The 20557-nt window shown below is 39.7% G+C and overlaps 1 protein-coding gene and 1 non-coding gene across 2 annotated transcripts; one reads left to right on the top strand and one right to left on the bottom strand.

Annotated features, from left to right (window-relative positions):
- Nucleotides 1-302: 302 nt before the first annotated feature.
- On the bottom strand, nucleotides 303-19301 carry PSMA5 (proteasome 20S subunit alpha 5). Its single transcript, XM_033093539.1, has 9 exons — nucleotides 19148-19301; nucleotides 15385-15451; nucleotides 12417-12543; nucleotides 10160-10227; nucleotides 9129-9236; nucleotides 8932-8990; nucleotides 8241-8343; nucleotides 7144-7230; nucleotides 303-551 (listed from the first exon to the last, which is right to left on the bottom strand). The coding sequence occupies exons 1-9, from the start codon at nucleotides 19174-19176 to the stop codon at nucleotides 474-476; spliced, it is 726 nt and encodes a 241-aa protein (XP_032949430.1). The 5' UTR covers nucleotides 19177-19301; the 3' UTR covers nucleotides 303-473.
- TRNAQ-CUG (transfer RNA glutamine (anticodon CUG)) lies at nucleotides 3703-3775 on the top strand. Its single transcript has one exon. It is a non-coding gene; the product is annotated as a tRNA-Gln (tRNA).
- Nucleotides 19302-20557: the final 1256 nt, after the last annotated feature.

Here is a 20557-nt window from a genome sequence, read left to right on the forward strand (position 1 = left end):
TAGTAGTATCTCTTTCATATAAGGAAAGCAGAAAAATGCCTATTTACTGAAGACTGACTATAGGTCTGGAATAGGTTTACAGTGGTATTAATATCTTAAACCACTGGGAGGAGCTGGATTAGCTTAAGTTCATTGCCAATACCCAGGGACTAATGTAATGATATAGTTGATTGTTGTAGCAAGCCGCTAAAACCATTTTAGAATAGATACTCTGAGAGGGTAGGGATATGAATACAACTATTCCAGCCCTTTTGCCCTCTAACAGAAGCATTGTGAATAAAAGACTGCATTAGAATAGTCTATTAACAAATATTTTAAATTTTTCTTTATTTCAGAACTGTCTTTATGTACAGACATCATAAAAAAATGCACATATAATGGAGATTTTCCAAGGAATAGGAGCTGGAAATAAAAGTAAAGGGCAATTAGGAGAACTGAAATTGTCCCACAGAAGCTCTGAGGATCACACTTCTTTAAATGTCCTTGATAACCTCTTCAAGTTCTTCCTTTGTGAACATGTGGAAATTCCGGCCAGGCTGCACAGTGGCTAGCTGGAAGGAAAACAGAGAAGGGTGAATAAGCTGGGCTCGATTAGCCCGCTGCGAGCCCCAGCATGGGCAGGAGAAGCTGTGCTGATGACGCAGCTCTTCACTAGAACTAAGGGATCTGCTGTCCCAGGGAAATCCTTTCCGGCAGCAGGTTCCCAACATAGCTCTGACTCCAAAATAAAAATTCTCATTGACCAAATTTTCTATTTTGAGGTTAACCCACCACATCATAGTTAACCAAATGCCTGCCGTCACCGTTACTTTTTGAAGTTACTTCAACAGGGATCACAAAAGCAGCAGCAAATTATTTCCTTTAGAAATATATTATAAGCATATTTGCACACTTGGCAAGTCGAGCTTGTGTACGTGACCTCAGGTTAATGGCCACTGTGTCTTAATTTCCATCAATAAAATGGGGATAATGGTAACACCCAACTCAAGAGTAGCTCTGACGATTAAATGTGTTAATATACGTAAAATGCTTTTGAACAGTGCCTGGAACATTATAATAAACACCGCATAATTGTTAACTATTTTTGTTTGGTAGTATTTTCTCTAATTTGTTCATATGGCAACTTAACAAAAATCTGTTTTGTTTTTTAAAAAGACTAAAAAGATTCCATGACCAGTGACAGGAAATCAGTTGTGACTGAAGTTATTAGTAATAACCAGCGGTCCATGTTTTTATTTAAGCAGTAAAAGACTAGGGTCAGAAGCTGGTTAGTTCCAACTTTAAGTAAAACTACCAAGTTTTCTATCATCTCTGCTGACGACAGTCTCACGTTTGGGGCAATACTGAGGAACAGGTGCCACTTCACATTTGCCTAAAAAGCTTTTGTGTTTAATTTGTTTTAAATGTCATTGCCTCATATTGTCTTTTTTTTCCTTCACTTTAAAATTAAACATACTAGGGCTTTTTGAATAGTCTTCATTATTGATATTTAATATACCATATTTTGCCACGTATACTGAATGCGCTCCCGTGCATAATGGGCACCCACGTTTTTGGTCCAAACTTTCAGGGGGAAAAATCTTTCGTTTTAATTTTTTAATTCAAATTTTTATTTGTTTACATTTAGGTAGTTTTTGTATTATAATGGAAATTTAGCATTTATTTTTTAATACATTATGGTACAAGAAATTTTATGTAACAAATAATTACAAAACACAAGAACAGGTAAAAGATACAAGAAATTTTATGTACGAGTAACAAATTTATGATATTTACGCATCATAGAAGGCCAAGAACTCTTCATTGTTGCACATTCGTCCTAAGTTCAACAAAACGATTATCGTATTCCAGGGTATTATACAGATATCGTTATTGATTTCTAGAGTTACATAACTCATAAGCATAAATAAAAGAATTAAAAACATTTATATAAATACAGAATTAGTACTACCCATGTATAATGCACATCCTCATTTTTCCCTCACAAATTTGGGCAACAAAGTGCACCTTATACATGGCAAAATACGGTAATTTGAAAACTTCCAGAATTTGCATAATCCAGTTACATGTGTCTATTATTCTCTGCCTCATCAACAGGTGAAATTTAGAAAAGACTGTATCTTAAAACACCTGAAGATCTAGTCTGGGAACAGGCTTAAAAAAAACATTCCCTCAAAGCCTTCAGTCTCCACTAGATTCTCCCAAAAGATCTATCCAATTACATGAAATGTCAGAAGAATCCAAATATATTAACAAAATACATGTTAAACAATTCACTCATGTCCATACAGACCATGAGTTCTATTCCAACGAAATTAAAATACGTAAATGGTATTTCTGCTTCTCTTAAGGACATGAGGGGAGACATATAAGGTCAATAAACCAGAGAAGAGTGAGGGCCTACAGAATTTTTTGGTCAGATCAATCATGGCTCACAGGTTCTCCTCCCAAACCATTATAGGGGCTAAAAACCAGAAACTGCGCAAAGTCTTGACTACAACAGTCCTATAGAACTAGGCTGCAAATCAACACTAACAGGACTTGAAACCAAGTGTTGCCTTCTGGAAGGTACTCATCATTAGATGAGTAAAAATAACTCCTTGTATTTGCATAATGCTAAGTCTATTTACATAATGAGTATGAAAGATACTTCTGTGTATCTTACTTTACTTTTGATAAACCTCTGGGAAGCAGGTAAAAGATATTTTCTTTCATTGATTCAATCAATAATTAATGATTAAGCACCTGGGCACTGATTACAGTTGTACCCGGCACTAGGGCTCCAAAGATGAAGAAAGCCTCTCATTCACAACCAGTGTCAGACACCCAATGCACTCAGGTAAGTGTTACAATAGCGTGCAGGCACAAGAAGTAATCTAGGGGGAGTCCAGGAAGGCTTTGAGGAGAAGCAATTTTTGAGTGGTGTCTTTTAAAGCATGGCAAGAATGGGTCAGTTGAGGAGCAAAAGGGCAGACTGTGTATATGCATAAAAGCATGGAACAAGATGATTTATTTATAAAACTAAGTCATTGTGAATGGCTGGAGCAGAGGCTGCATGTGGGATGAGATGAAATGGAGAGAGCAGGAGGTCAGAGCTCATAGAGAGACAGGAGCCAACAATCAGACCTGGGTTCAAATCTTGACTCTACTATTTACCAGTTCTGTTATTTTGGACAGGGTCCTACCCTCTCGAAGCCTGTTTTCTCCTCTGTAATATGGAGATAGGAATACCTATCTCACAGGGTTGTTGTAAGGATTAAAAGAAATAATTGCATGGAGAATGCTTGTTAGCAAGGTGCCTAACTGATTAAGACTGACTTAAGAAGTAGTGAATTATCATGCCATGACAAGAAGGTTGGACTTTATCTTGTGACAGGAGCCAGAAAAGAAATTTTTAAGTGAACAATCAAGATTAGATAGGAAATTCAGAAAATCTACTTCAGTAGCACGATTGGGAGAAATGGAATGAAATGGAGGAAGGCAAGGCTAGAGGCAGAAGGAAATGAGGACCTGAACAAAAGAAGGTACTGGAAGTAGAGATGAAGAGGAGGCACTGATACGAGTTATCTATAAGGAGGCAAAGACACAATTTAGTGAAGGGAAAGTGAACTCTTCCAGGGTTCTACTGTGACTGACAGGTTCACTGGTTATGTCATCAACTAGAATTAGAAATATAGGAAGAGAAAATGGTTTTCAGGGGGCGGCCCGTTAGCTCAGTTGGTTAGAGCGTGAGCTCTGAACAACAAGGTTGCCGGTTCGATTCCCCCATGGGCCAGTGAGCTGCGTCCTCCACAACTAGATTGAAGACAACGACTTGAGCTGAGTTGCCACTGAGCTGAGGGTTCAATTTCCACAGGGGATGGTGGGCTGCGCCCCCTGCAACTAGATTGAAAATGGCAACTGGACTTGGAGCTGAGCTGCGCCCTCCACAACTAGATTGAAGGACAACGACATGGAGCTGATGGCTCCTGGAAAAAACACAGTTACCCAATAAAATTAAAGAAAAAAAAAGAAAATGGTTTTCAGGAAAAGATAAATTTAGTTTTACAATTGTCAAAAAATTTGAGGTGCCTGCTTCAGAAAGTTCAAATAACAGGTCTAAACAGTGACCACGAACCCTGACAAACAGGAGTTATCTTAGCAAGGAGCAGTCTCAGAAATAATAAGAACAGAAAAATGGTAGTAATTGAGGAATAAATGAGGTGAGGCAGTGAAGACAATAAATATAGATTCTGTTTGTAAGAGACCTAACAATGAAGGTTAAAAACCAGGATGAATTGAAGAGCACTCAGCAACAAAATGCAACAGACTACTACTGATACACACAACATGGATGAATCTCAAATCACTATGACGAGTGAAAGAAGTCAGACACAATAGAGTACGTGCTGCATGATCCACTTATATGAAATTCTAGAATGTGCAAAACAAATCGACAGCAACAAAAAGCAGATCAGTAGGAAAGAGTGATTAAAAAGGGACAGGAGGGAACTTTTGGGGTGATGGAAATGTTCTTTATTATCTTGACTGTGGTGGTGGGCAGAGGGGTTAAATTCACTCAACTGTATATTTAAAATGGGTACATTTTACAGGATGTGTATTATACCCCAACAAAGACAAGACACTAGGTAGAGGGAGGGGTTAACAAAGGCAGGCTTTGTTTTTGTTTTTCTCAAGAAAGATGCAACTTGGAAATTTTCCTGTTTTGAGGGGAAGCAGCTGTAAAGGAGAAGCTGGTGATCCAAAGGACAAATGATGGAGAAGGGTCCTGAAAGAGATGGAGGACGATGGGCTCTATAGCAGTGGCTCCCTAATGCCTGATCTGCTGACGCTGACCATCAGACTCATCCAAGGACATTTCAAAAATACAGATGCCACGCCTCATTTCCAAGGACTGATGAACAGTCAGGTTTGGAAACCATGAGGTAGAGCATTGGTGACTAAAACAGTCTTGGACAAGTGAAGTGCCCTTTTTGAATGCGCAGAAAAACTAGTCGGGTATTAATGCAGCTGGTGGTAGAGCATGGATGAGATACCCCTCTTTTCAAAGCAGCACTGCAGATGCAGTGAAATTGAAAGAGCCTATCTTTGCCGTTTCAGATGAACCAAGCAGGCCTTAAAAACCTTCACAGTGAAATCAAGAGCTACACTTGAATTACCAGTGAGGTAACAAGGAGCTCGTGGCAGCAATGCCAAGCCCCTATCTCATCCAGTATCAAAGGAACTGACAAAAATCCCTCCTAAGAGTCAGACGGGGCTATCACTGCATGTGTTGTATCTCATGGTTTCAGATTGGCAAGGGAAGTATTTTTAGATTGCTAAGAAGGGGAAAAACACAACTTATTTAAGAAGTAAGTTTTTCCATTTCCATTCCAAACTCCCTGCTCCCCATTACTGCTCAAGGAGCAAACCAACTGACCACCCTCCACCCCACCCCCAATCCTCTCTCCAACTCGCCTCAGACCTTCCTTAGGTCAGCCTGTTGTTGCGGAATCTGATTTTGGCCCTTCCACTGCAGCCTATGGAACCTGGCTCCGCTGGTGAGACAATCACCAAAACCACCCTCCAGTACTCTCCATTCTTCTGCCCGTAACCAACGAGTCAATCCTCCACCAGGGATCAACCCAAACATACATTTTCTCAGTCTATGCTGCATACAGCTGACAAATATGCTGGGAAGTGATGACTGGTTTAATTACTGATTTGTGATTACAGCCTCAGTTGCCTTAAAAAAAATTAATTGAAATATAATCTACATACACACGTACTATGCCTCCAAGGGTAATCACGATCCTGACTTTTTACAATTTGTTTTGTGATTCCAGCCTCAGCTCGTATTTTAATGTGGCCCAGCAATCCTTTTACTCAGCCTTGTCCGTCTTCCCTTTTCCCTATCCATCGGAATTTTCCAAATATTTCCCATTCTCTTACTTTCACTATTGCATTCACACACCCTCAGCAGGTGATCTAACAATCACCAGAGAAATACAGACCCTCTCTCCCCACTCACCTCCAAAGCCACCTTATCTTTACTCATCATTACCTCCTTTTCTCCTATATACTCTTAGCATCCTACGTAAGGGCATTCGGAACCCGGTCCACGCTTCCCCAGTGTCATCTCCTACTATCTCCCTGTCTTACATGCATCTTACACTCCAGCATTCAGACAAAACCCCCAAAGTTCCTTTTATGCACAATGTTATTTTACATCTTTGAGCCTCTGCATGTGGCTGTTCCCTCTTCCTGGAATACCCTTCTCTTCCTTTCTCCAGATATCACCTCTTCCAGTAGGCTTTCCTAATGCCCCAATATAAGTTATATGTTCTGTGACAATCCATTCTTATTGCTGTTATAGAAGTATCACCCCAAGCTGTATTATCTGTATGTTCTCTACACTATACAGTATACAACTTGGATGGGAATTGAATTTTCTGTGTCTGTATCCCTGGCATCTAGCATAGCACCTGGCATACTATGGGTATTCAATATAATGCTAAATGAGTTCTACTTTTCAAAACCAATTCCTTCATTAGTACCATGCCTTCCCTCTTCTAGAGCTTTTCCATCAATATCTAACCTCTACTGTATTTCTTTCAACATTTTTCTATCCACTACCGTGTTTTCCCGAAAATAAGACCTAGCCGGACAATCAGCTCTAATGCGTCTTTTGGAGCAAAAATTAATATAAAACTCAGTCTTATATTTTCTATTATATAAGATCCAGTCTTATGTTATAGTAAAATAAGACTGGGTCTTACGTTAATTTTTGCTCCAAAAGACGCATTAGAGTTGACTGTCTGACTAGGTCTTATTTCCGGGGAAACACAGTAGTTTCTTTTCAGTCTATAAAAGTATTTTTAAGTCTTTCCTATCCCGAAAGACAAAACTTTTCTTTAACGCTGCCTTCTGCTGTCATTAACATTTTGAGAAAGCAGCATACTCTTGTTTTGTCCACATCATCACCTCCGTTTCACTCTTTAACTATGGAAATCTGGCTTCTGCCACTACCACTTCACTAAGTGGGTTATTCAGAGGCTATCAGTAACTTAAAAACTGAGCATACAAAAATGTGATTATCTTATCTATTCAATCTTCAGCAATGGGAGCTATATCTGAAAAAAAAACAGTAAAACAGAAAAATACCTCTATGTTAGTTGCATTCAGCTTCTCCTCCATTACTTGTTTGAGGATGATGAGTGAAGACTTGATGGCTTCTTTCAGTGTCATAGACTTGAAACATAGAGAGTAAGAAGAGTAGCCATTAATTATATATAATTCCTCCTTCCTTCAAAGATTTCCCCTGTATCTCCCTGAAGAAATGATTTAGCAAATATTATTAAATATCTTAATAAGTATAGTACATTACAAGTATCTCCAGAATTCAAGTAAATGGTAAATAAGTAGAATACATTTATTCAGAGGGAAAAAAAGTCTTATTAAGAATCAGAACAAACTCACCAACTTTCATATGGTAAGTGACCTTTGAAGGAGGGGAAGGTCTATGATTCTTTAGTTATCTTCTTTTAATTTAGAAGCAAGATAATAGTGGTGATATCCTATGAATAATCACTACCAAATGATCTACGAAGGTAACCCAATGGTTTAGCAAATCTTTTTACGCCGTTTTATACCTCATTTTTCTCCACGTGTAAAATCAATACTGTTAGGGGTTGATGTAGGCAGGCATCCCTATATGAACCACCCAAATGATGCATATGGCAGCCTTCAACCACAAGTCATCCAAAATCAACTCTTCCCAGCCCACAGATAAAAAGTGCCAAATGCCCACTTGTTTCAAAAGCCAGATTAGTAAGTATAAATCTTTACTGTTAAGTAGAATTATAAAGGATAAACAAATTGTGGTGCATCTATACCATGGTATAACACTCAGCAGTAAACTATTGGTGCAAAAACAGGAATGGATCTCAAAAACAGTATGCTGAACAAAAAAAGGCTGGAAAAATACAAACTGTGTTATTTCATTTAAGAAAGTACAAGAACAGACAAAACTCATCTGTAGTGGTAAATGTGATTGCGTGGGAAGAAGAAAGACGGACTGGTGCTTTTTCAGGGGGTGATGGAAGTGTTCTATATCCTGTTTTTAGTAGTGGTTACAAGGGGATGTACAACTGTCAAAGCCCACAGCACCAAACTCTGAAGATGTGTATATTTTATTGTAGGTCTGTTACACCTTTATTCAAAATAATAACAGCATAAAACTTTTGAGAATGCTTAATTACCTTGTGGTAAACTTCTTGCAAGGAGCTCTGAGCACCCTCTGAAGCAGAGCCAATTGCTCGAGCATCACACTGTACAAAGGTCCCAGATGGGTCCATATGAAACCTGCAAAAAACCCCAGAAGAGGATTAAAATGTGTAAAAATGGTGGCATTTTTTGTAACAAACGGCTCACTAAAAAATATAAATGCTTGGCCTGCAGCCAGGAAACTCCACTGAAATACTAAGGCACAGATTCCAAAGCTGTTCTATGCCTGGAGAAATCAGATCTTTTAAAAAGTGTTTAAGAAAACTAATCGCTTCTTCAGGAATTTAGAAGACAAGTATAGTTATAGTTGTAGTTATAGTATAGTATACATAAATATGGCACTTGTGTATGCCTATACACAGTAGTTGAGGACAGAAATCAAACCAAATTCCAAAGCAAAGCTCTAAAACATATCCTGACTACAGTAACAAAGTTACTTCTAGTTCTTTCCAGAAGTAGCATTGGTTCCAATAAGGGAGTTCTTCAGAGAATCCCCAAATCTCTTTGTATAAACAGCATAGAATCACTGAAATTTACAGTAAGAAGCCCTTTTCTTTTTACAACTCTACAATACAATCTCAGTTGATTTCAACTACCAGTCCCCATCCCAAATTAAAATAATTCTCCCAAAAAAGAGGCAGGAAAAAATGGCAAAATAGTTCTTACAGCTGAGGTCCTTTCTCATCAACTCCTCCAAATAACAGTGCTACTCCAAAGGGACGAGACTAAAATAAAAAAACAAGACGTATTAAGGTAATGGCTATGAAACAGGGGGGCGAGCGGGGCTAGGAAAGCCATGTTCAGAGGACAGATTCCTAAGGCCCACAGAACAGCAAGAAAACCTGACACAGCTTCCCACTCACCATAGCACCTGGGTCTGCATCTTCTTCTCCAAATTGTAGGGCCAGATTGGACACAGCCTGGGTCACACTCTCCACTGTCATCGTCTCATTGTAGGTGAACCAGTGGTTCTAGAAGAGCAAAGCATGGTCTACCTTCCAAATATGAAGGACACTAAAGCCGCCCACCATCTCACTACACACACACCCGTGAACTGTGCTTGGAAACTGGAGGTTTAAGCTCCAGTGTATTTTCCTTAACACTAAACGCGAATGCTTGGGACTACATGAGAGGAAGAGAAATAGCTCTGGAAATAAACTTTTATCAAAAGGACTCTAAACAATGATGGACTGGAGGATTACTCCCTTGAAAAACAGTTAACCCCTCACGGAACCAAGTTTAGTTTTTTTCAAAAAATGAATGCAAATCGCTGAGTGCCACTTTCCCTCAAAGATCCTCTCTTAGAATCATTCTATTGATGTTTAAATTAAATGACTTATTTTTACATGAGTACTGGCAGTAAATTTGCAAATGTGTGCAAAATTTTTTACCCATCACATATTTTTTTCTTACTAGTCTATTCTCCAGGCAGCAGGTGCTCAGTTATAAAAATAAAAAAGAAAATCAGTATTCCTAACCAGTATTTGTCACTTGGTATATATCATTACTCACCACAGGAGAGCTGTTATTTGCAAGCCCAGCAGCAAAGGCAGCTGGGAGGAAAATGTCCTTTAGCTGTGTTTACCACCCGCTATGGTGCTCCCATAGAAAGTCAATTAGGGAACAGAATGCAGCACAATGCTTGTTTATATAAGGCAAATCAAAAAGCAAGAGACTGTCAGCGCTATTTACCAGGGCTTCCTTAATGCTGCAATGTTTGTATGGCTAGATTCCAAGCCTCAGAAAGTTGTAACTAGGGATTCTACCCAAATCACTCCTAAGAGCGACATCTGATATTAACGCAGATACCTGTAGTGCAGCCCAGGCAGCTATAACATCACAAGGAATTCAAGCATCATGGTAAAAAGGAGAGATGATGCTAATTTTATTTTACCTGTGTCTCCACTCTGGCTTTATCAATTAAAGTCTTAGCATCAGCAATTAGCCCACTCATGGCACAACCTGCAATGTAAAAGCAACAGTGACCCAGTGGCCAAATCCTTGTAGAACTCTTTCATCCACTCAGGAAACACAGAAATTCTGGAGTGGAACCATGGCCACCATTCAGCAATCCCATAGCAATATACCCAAGAGCTGAGATGGGAAATTATCTGCACTGAACACAAAGTATGATTATATTACAAACAAATAAAAAACCATCCACAATGACACAGAAGTCCAGCTATTAAGACAGAGAAGGACAGCTAATCAAATATGAATTTCCATGTATTACATTCTTAAGCATCCCTTTAGCACTCTTTGTAGACCATGATACTTTCAAACTAAGCAAATACCAACATTCAACAGGAAAAATAAGGAAAAAATAACCATCTCACGGTGAGCTACGATGGAAGACCTTAGGATAAAATCAAAAGCCTTTTTACCTCCCTGACCAAACACAAACCAACTAGTTATATTAGAGGGAAGTTTGCCTGATGTTCCAAGATGTCGAGGTTATGGCTGTTACTTTATATGCCATGACTCAAATCTAAATCTCCAGCCTGGATCTCACTACCATGTTTCAAACCTATAAAGCCAAATGACTCCCGTAATGTATCTACTTGGATATACCACAGACTCAAATCAAGTTATTTCCCTTCTAGACGCCATCTTCTTCCTTTGCCCTCACAAGCAATCGGATCCCCAATTCTACCAGCCTCTGTCTGATGAACCTGCCAGGCATTAGTCTTTACCTCTCCGTTCTCCGTTAAAGCCTGCATCATCTCTTTGTTCAGATTTTTAAAAAATTCCTTACCTGGTCTCCCTGCCTCCAGTCTCAGGCCACTTTACTCTACCTTCAACACTCTTACCAAAATCGTCTTTCTAAAATCCTACCCCGATCACATTACCTCAATGTTTAAAACGTTTCCTGTGTACAAAAGGATCAAGTTCAAGCTCTTTAGCGTGGTAAACAGGACTGTCTGATTCCTGAGTCATTCCTTGCCGCAGTCCATCTGTCAGTCACACCAAACTACTTGTGCCGGTATTTTATATTTTACACTACCAAGATTTTGCTATTCTCTCTGACTAGAATGCTCTCCCCTGCTATACCCAGCCATTCATTCCCTTGGTAAATACTTCCTCATCTTTTACAATTCAACTCAGCTCAAGCATCACCTTTATGGAATCCTTTTCTGAAAGCCCCACTACCACTGACCCCAAGCAAAGCTAATATTGCCAACTTTGTACCCCTACTGAGCACATACCGTACTACAGCCGTTCTTAATACTTACATCACTTAATTGCATTTACTTATTTACACGTCCACTTCCACGATTAGACTGTATGCTCTTAGAAGATAAGGACTATGTCTCATTCCTCTCTGCATCCCTGGTGACTAGCAGAATGTCTGGCACATAGTAGGCTCTCAATTCGTTGAAAGAAGTGACACTGACCTACCTCTATAAGATAGGTGACTTCAGATAAAGTAGATACAATGTTCTAATCTTAAAAGACAAAATCCCAGTTTCTGTATCTATGAAAGGGGAAATGTTAAGCTCCCAGAGTCACCACAGCATTTGGTTCTGATGCCCTCAAACAGTTGATTATTTTACCAATGTTTCATTAATTTGGTGACTAGATAGATAAAGAAAATTTGGATAGCCAAGTAAAGTGCCATGCTATAAATAAGCAGAACTATTCACTACAACGATGCCAGAAGCTAAGGCAAGGGAATTGTAACAAAGATGAAAAAAGGAGGTGGGGTGGGAAATAGCAGGAGACCAGGAGTAAAAAGATGTATCTGAAAACAGAGGAAGAGGACTGAATAGACTGGTCAAAGTCTGTTACTCTTATGCTCTGAGCCTTAGTCCCTCTGAAGATCTTCCATCTTCTGCTTCACCAGAATCCCCTGCGCTTGGTGGCCTCCTACCAGGGCAGGTGTTATGCATCAGTAAAGACCCAGCAGCCATCATCGGGAGCTGGCCTATGATTCAACCTTTACAGGTTTCAACAACCTGTCATATTTGCCAAGTGTAAATTTGAGGGAGAAAGGAACTTCTGGGAGTGAGTCCTACAACTGCTTCCCACTCCTCTGCGGTCACCCTGGCCGACTGCCTGGAACGCGACGGCTAAGCAGGCGAAGTCCATCCAATGGCCCTCCCTGGGAACATGAAAGACCAATGAGCCACATCCTACGGAGAAGCTCTTACCTATGTGAGCGTCAATCTCTACGATTTTCTCAATGCTGCTCGGCTCCATGAGTGGGGAGGTAATCCTCTTCTCCACAGCTAGGCACACGCCCTCTGATGTCTGGATTCCTATAGCTGTGGAACCAAGCTGAAGAGCAACACGTTACGGTTACCAGGTCTCACACACTCACCAGGAATCTCTGTATAGCTTCACAAGGCAGATGCTTTAATCAGTCATAGCTAGTACACAGGGACAATGAGGAGCACCTTAAGAAGTACTGTCGATGCTAAGAGCACTGATACACAGAATTTTGTGCTTTAAGGGGGAAGTCCAATAAAGTCTTAAAAATTCCTGGAAAACGATCATCTCTAAGATGACCACACCACCAACATAAAAGTATTAACTTCATTTTTCGAGGTCACTAGCAGTCCACAATATAGCTTAGTTTCATCTCTCCATCTCCACGCGCCACCGTCCTCATCACCCACCCCTCTATGGCTGTTTCTTTACCTACAAAATGAGGAGAATAATAATAATACCTACATCAAGAAGGGTAAACACATGCTTCAACAAAAGGTAAACAAAATGCTTAAAATGGTGCCTAGCACATAATAAATGAGCGACAAAGGTTAGTTATTTTTATTACATCAGCAGCCTCCTACTTAAGTCTCCCTATTTGATTTCTTTCCCCCAATGTATCTTTCATGTTATAGCCTGACTGATCTAACAAAATTCTATTTTCATTATACTTCTTCACTATAAACTAGTGTCTCCCTATATTGCCTGTAACATGAAATCCAAATAAGCTTCCAGAGCCCTCAAAACCTAAGCCCACTTTCTCTTCCAACTTTATTACTGATTATTCTCCAACAAAATCCCTCAGGCACAGTGCAACCCATTTTCTCATGCCGTATCATCCCCTACACTTTCACCTCTGCTCATGCTATCTCCCCTGGAAAACAAGCTTCCCTCTGCCTATCCAAATCCACCCCATCCTTCATAAAGCCTTTCCAAGAGCACGTGCTCTCTCCTCTGAGTTACCATTATCTTTAGTTAGTTCTGTAAAGCAAAGGCTACCAGTGTGAGCAACAGACTCCTGGAGCCTGTTGCTACAAAGGATTCCAAAGAATTCCATGAATCATTATGCATCACACACTTAACATATAAAATACATAAGCTAGCCTGTGTGAGACAGGCTAGCTTATAAAATATGTTAAAATCTAGATAGTTTTCTTTTGTATACTTACATTTACCCCCAGATATTTCAATAATACAATTCTGCCTAAACTCCACCCACCCTCTCCTTGGCGGAAACTGGGGAGAGGGGAGAAGGGAGGAGAGGGAACTCTCCATTGTAAGTGGACTCTTTGTAATATTGCTTTAATATAACGTATGAGCCTAGCAACCAATGTCCAGATGCTCAATCTAATACAATAATTGTGACACTGCCACAGATTTCTACTCTTTCCCCCCAAGAAACATACTCTACAGCCACTTTTGCCCCTACCTCTGATGGCTATATCTCACCCATTCCCCCCATATGGTACTTCCTAGTGATAATTACTACTTGTCAGCCATTTTTACTCAGCTCCTTTCATACTACTAAAGCCTTACAATTATCAAGTTGCTTTCTCATTGGCTATTCCTAAGTTGCCAAGGCAACAATCAGGTTGTTTAAATGCCCAAGAGCCTGAATTTTCATACATCCCTTGAGGGCCACATCACTATCTCTATCCTAGCCCAACCTAGCGCTACAGGTTAGATACCATCTCATTATCTCTAAGCAATGTGGAAATTATTAGTAGTAAGGAACTTAAAGGAGAAACCCCCAAAATGAGGATTATTGTTGGCTTGCAGAACTATTGTCTTAGCTGAGGCTCACAGCTTGGAATTGTGATAGTCCCATACTTCATAGTAATGTATGGTTTTAATAAAAAGCAAAGATGATCAAAAGTAGAAATAGGCACTTGCAGCTGGCCCATCATCTTCTGTTCCACTATCTATCACAATGCTTCCACCTTCACTTGTATATTTTCAACTGCTCAGAATCCCTTCCCCTTTTCAAGATTCTCATATAACCATTTCCGCCAATACACTTTCTAGACAGGTAGTTTAGAAGGAAACACAATAGCTCTCTTCAATTATGTGAGGAACTAGCTTATGGAAGTGGTTTAAACATCCTGTGTGGTTCAAGGACAAAACTAAAGCCAACTGAAGGAAACTTCAGGAAGCTAGATTTTGATTCAATACAACGAAAAATTTCTCAACCATTATGAATTGTTGTAAAACAGAAGCAGCTATCTAGTGAGAACTATTCTGTCACTAGAACTATACAAATAGAGGAAGTTTGGGAATGTAGATAGAGGTGACTGAGCACAGTGTGAAGGGTTAGACTAGATCAGTGATTCTCAACCGTTGCTGGACACTAGAATCACTGGGGGAGTCCTTAAAAATACTGATGCCTGGAATTCAGATTATCCATAACCTAACAAAGATAGATCCTAGGTAATAACTAACCTTAGCTTACTTTCTAACCAATTTTTTTAACATTGGTTTGAACTATTCGATTTTGTTACTAGATTACAGAACACACCTCTTATTCAGTCCTAACAGTGTCTAGTAAAAATTTACAATTTTACCTACAAGAATACAGATGATTTGTTAAAAATATCTCCCAGGTGCTAACTTTGGACTTCTATACCCTTCTCTTTATAGCCAAGAAGATTATAAACACAAACACATCCCCCCAATCCACTGAGAAAAGTCCACCTACATAATTATGCAACAGTTCTATGTTCAAGAAGTTTCAAAATAGATCTTAGGAATGGGATTGAAATTGTTATTAAAATGGTTAATCGTGGTTTATTAAAGGGAGGTAAAGGAACATTTTCTAAAGGGATAGAAAAAAACACATTTACTCTGAATGGTATTCTAGCAAAGTGTTAGGTTACCATGAAATTTCAAAAATTATGCCACTTGATACTATACCTTGATAGCCTCAATGGCATATTCCACTTGAAATAATCTTCCTTCAGGAGAAAAAGTATTCACACCCCTATAATTTAAAAAAGAAAAAAAAGAAAAAGAGAGGCATTAACAATTGTCAGAAAAAATAAGCACAGATTCATTAAACTCAAGTTCCTTGACGTGTAGCTAGGAAGGCTACAAGATGTGCATGCTGTCATTATTCTCCTTTGCCCACACAATCGTAGCTATTTTTTTATACAGTAACAGCTTTTCAAAGGAATGGAACCTATGTATAGAACACTTTTACGCACTGCCAGAAAGTCTTCAAACTGATCAAAATGAGAGCAAGTGACTTTCTGCCTCAATCATGAATCAGTCTGGAATTCCTCTGGTAAACTCATGTGACAAAACTATCAGGCAATTCCCAAGAAAATACATTTATCCTTATCCTCTTCCCATTATGTGCATTTGATGTTAATATCTTACTTTTTAGTAAAAGTCAGTCACAGATACAGATATATTTGTATGAATTAGTATTTTTATCTTAACAGGCTGAGATTTGTGTAGTTCCTAAAAGCGTAACCTACCGTGTTTCCCCGAAAATAAGACCTAGCTGGACCATCAGCTCTAATGCGTCTTTTGGAGCAAAAACTAATATAAGACCGAGTCTTATACATTATATATAATATATAATTATATTATAATATAATATATAAGACTCAGTATTGTATTGTATTGTATTGTATATTATACCTGGTCTTATATTAAAATAAGACCGGGTCTTATATTAATTTTTACTCCAAAAGACGCATTAGAGCTGATGGTCCGGCTAGGTCTTATTTTCAGGGAAACATGGTAGTTCATTCACTCACTATGTATTTACACCAATTTCATGCCAGACTGCTTTTCTCTCTAAAACACTCCCCACCTTTCCTTATTCCAGTCTCTTGTAAATCCCTATGGAGAAGAGGCATCAATCACAGTCTTAGCTACAAAAGCTTTCAGCACACAATGGATACTTTTTAAATATTTGAACAAATGAATGAAAATAGTTATTTATGATCCTTGGCTTATGGAGTCTGGGATTTTATAACATGTAAGATAATATAATATAGTACAGTGTTTTCTAATTTATTTTATCAAAAACTTTTTTCAAAAGAAATTTTAGTCTGAGGACAGAAGAGCTGGGATTAAGTTCTAGTTTCGCTACTTACTAGCTTTAATTCCCTCAAATGGACAAACAAAATTCCCTCAAATGGACAAACAAAAACCCAAACAGCCTACCCTGCCTCTGTCACAAGACAATTAGTTGAATTGTATAGAGTAATGAAAGAACTTTGTAAAGTGCAAAGTACTGTGTGAATGTAGTATTTTCACCCTAATTCAGGAACTTCATCCTCGGGACATATTACTCCATCCTCCCTAATACGGGACTCTGCTGCTCTTGGCCCTCTTCTCAAATTTCACCTTTTCCAAGGGTTTATTTCATTTATGTCAAGTACCAACTCTTACTTCCAAATCTCTATTATCAGTTTTACCTCTTCCCTTTTTAATCTAAATCTGAGCATTTCCACTTGGATATCCCATTAGCACCAAACTCTCAAAATTTTCCAATCTGAAATATCTCTTTAAATCCAGCCATCTTTACAAAATCATCTCCATCTCCTGCCATTCCTACTTCTTTTTTATTTTAAAATACCCCCAATCTCCAGTTCCCGAAGCTGGAGAGTTCTGAATGATCCGACTCTTTCCTCCCCATCTTCTCCCCTATCAACCATATGAGTCTCATCCACTCTTACCAATTCCTCCTCCACAGTAACTCAACACTCTCTCCCTTCCCTTCTCAGGGCCCTCATTACCTTTCACCTGTTGTAAGAGCCTTCAGGTATTGACTCACTCTTTCCCCTAATCCAGTCAGTTAATCTCTCTAAGACACAATTATGGTTATGCAACTTCTTAAAATGAAAATTAATGGCACACAGTTACCCAAACTCCTTAACTTAATATTAAAAACCATTCAATATCTAGCACCATCCTGTTTTGCCCGTATCTCTCACTATTCCCACACATGTATTATATGTGCCAGACGGACGGGAATTTCTCAAACACGCACTGTGCTCTCCCACTGCCGCTCTGTTCATCCTATAGGCTCTGCCTCAAATACTGACTCTCACTGTCCGTATTCATTAAAATCTTGCTTTCTCAAGACTCAAGTTTAAATATCATCTCCTTTGTGAACTTTTCCATGATCCTCTAATATTGAACATAGTCTCTCTCATCAACATTGTTGATGTGAATTTCTCTGACATGAATATATTTCTGATTCATACTGTACTTACTTTTGTAAATAGCTCTTTAAAACACAGTCTCCCATATGAGAGCAAGGATCTTGATTTTGTTCACTGCTGTATGACCAGCAACTTGAACAGTTTTTGTACACAGTAAACACTCAAGTACATTAGCTAGTTTTGAATAAAAAAGCTGTATTTTAGGCATTCTTGGGAAGATACAAAAATGAATAGCACAACGCAGCAATAAGGATGTTAAGTAAATGATCACAAAAGCTTAATAAATGCTTTCTGATAAGGGAAACAATTTCCATCATGCACACCCTAACTCAAAGTATATCACCCAAAGATGATTCTCTTCAGTGCTCTAGAAGCTGAATATTGACTAACAGTCATTTTATAGCACAGTGGGAAAAGATGTCAGTTTTAAAACTTCACATACATCTTCTATGAGTCAGTAAAAGGATAAAAGAAAAAAAAAAAGTGGTAGTTCCAGGGGATAAAAACTTTTGACGGGGTCAAACTATACCTGACAAGAAATGAAGCTTCTCACGCCACCTAATACAAAGAAAACATCTACCTTTCCTGGCTTATATATATATATATATATATATAAAAAAAAAAACCCACAGAAACTTAATAACTTAACTGATCAAAACAGAAACTGAAAGTTAAAACGTCTCCAGTATAAATATCTACAATTTAATATTAACATTTCTAAGCTCTGAAAGTCTTTTTAAGTAAATACAACCTCACAACCTTGATTTCAAAAACATCTGACTTTGAACACGCTTTAAATTGACTTACTTTAAACTCTTTAAAACATTAAAAAAAAAAAAGCCTCGGTCTATAGTGGAATCAGCATGATGAGAAAACTTTTGGGAACCATTCTAAATGCCAGTTCCTATAAAATCAGACTCCAGACACTATATCTGGGCATAGCTGAGAGTGCCTTCGCGCTTTTGCTGAAACTAGACATCCTAGCACGCCCTACTAGTACATCTCAATCAAAGGAAAGGTTGTCACACTATTCTCACGACTAAGAAATGGAAAACGAAGTTCCAGAAAGAGAAGGTTGCTGAAATGATCAAACACATTAAACACTCTCTAGTTGCTTTTTCTTCCAGGCAGCACGTTTACATTTTTTAAAAAGGCGGTACGAAAAGATGAGCTGGAAAGGGGGTAAGCCCCGGCCTTCTCCCGGTTAAAGGTCGCAGTCCCTGCCCCTCAGTCTTCTTCCCGAAGCACGAAGTGGAGCTTCTCGCTTCCGCACCGATTTAGGACCCAGCAGTGACTCAGCGGTAGGACAAGTGTGGCCGATTGGCGCGAGTCTAGTTTGGGGAATCACAGCGGGCGGCTCGGAAGGCAAGAGAGCCCCAGGCCGGGCCAGACTCGGGTACCTGGGGAGCCCCATGACACGGCAGAACCCAGGCCGAAGCTGGGCCCCGGGCCAGCCCACCCATAACCCCAACTCCATTTCCCCCCACCGCACATACCTGTCGTACTCAGACCGGGTGAGGAACATGGCGAGGGCAGGAAAAGGCGGCAGCGGCTACGCGGGGATTTTGAGAGGTAACACGAGTGTACTGGAACCCTACTCACCCGCACCGCCACAGAACCGAGACCCTGCTCCCAACTGCGCGTGCGCCCTCGACCTCTTCAGCCCGCCCTCCTGTGCCTGCCTCCTATTGGTTGGTCGTAATTCTAGCCAAGGTGATTGGGCCAACGGGCTTCCCCTCCCGGCTTCGGTTGGTCAAGGGAGGGCGGGACAGGGGTCATTCTTCCGCTTTAAATTGCAGGTGGTTGCTATAGGCGCTGGGAATCAAAGTTGTGCGGTGAGAGTTCTCATTTTAGAGAAGGTGTGAGCCCGCCCCAAGATTGGCGACTGAAAATTTATACGGACGGTTGGGCAGTGTGAACCCTGATGTGACAGGTCCCTTCGCCGGCTTCTGTAATCCCCGCCAGAGCACGTTGGCTCCATTTTCTCCACGGTCTCCCGCCGCCCAGCCTTTCGCGGGATTCACCGGTTTTCCGGCTGGGGTGCAGTCTCCTGCGAGGTGCTGTGTGGAGGGCTCCAGAACTAGCCTTGGGCGGTGATGGGGTGCCCCACAGGGAGTCTTGAGTGGCCGCCGTGAGCGAGCCCATTTGCTTCCTCCTTCCCCTACCGTGGCTGTTGAGAAAAGTTGGTGGGTTTTAGTCTGTCGGAAAGTCCTCAGGTTTCTGCATGGTGAAGGTAATTTTACCAGCATCCCCCCCCCCCACCTCCGCTAGATTCAGACACTACGAAAGGTATATAACCATGTTGGAGAGTTAGGCATATGGGTCCTGGAGCAAAATAAACAGTGGCAGAATAGCCAGGGTAGAGTGGAGACTCTACCTGAATAAAGAAACCGGTAAGAACTGACCCCAAACTGAATTCTTTATGTACTTGTAATTGCCTAACATATAAATATTTCTGACTGTACGTAAACTAGAAATTATTACTTTTTAAAAAAGACACCTGAAAGTGTGTATAACTGTGTATAACTGATGACTCATAAAGAGAAATACAGAAGAAAAGGATCAGGAATTGTTCCTAAGACTATAACCATTAAAAGACAGAACCTGGTCCTTTGGGTAATGGCAGCAAAAGCAGGGAACTGGCATCTGGGCAGCTACTATAGACACTACTGTAAAAAAAAGTAACTCTAAAAGCCTTGTGGTATCTATCTCTTTGAAAGAAATAAAACGAGAGATTAGCTATTTTAAAAAATAATTGAATATAAACCCATATTCAGTCATCAATTATAAACCCAAAAATTGAAAGTGTGGTACATATGTACATACAGTAGAATATTATTCAGCCTTAAAAAGGAATGAAATTCTGATAACATGCTACAACTTGGATGAAGCGTGAAGGCATTATG

This window comes from Rhinolophus ferrumequinum, chromosome 22, assembly GCF_004115265.2.
Source record: "Rhinolophus ferrumequinum isolate MPI-CBG mRhiFer1 chromosome 22, mRhiFer1_v1.p, whole genome shotgun sequence".
Lineage (NCBI taxonomy): Eukaryota > Metazoa > Chordata > Mammalia > Chiroptera > Rhinolophidae > Rhinolophus > Rhinolophus ferrumequinum.

Excerpts from the sequence above, each read along its gene's own strand:
- PSMA5 (XM_033093539.1), bottom strand. The coding sequence starts at position 19,176 with ATGTTCCTCACCCGGTCTGAGTACGACAG. Across the intron at positions 10,228-12,416 it reads AGAGATTGACGCTCACATAG|GTTGTGCCATGAGTGGGCTA; the intron begins GTAAGAGCTTCT and ends TTTACATTGCAG. Across the intron at positions 8,991-9,128 it reads ATGCAGACCCAGGTGCTATG|TCTCGTCCCTTTGGAGTAGC; the intron begins GTGAGTGGGAAG and ends TTTTTATTTTAG.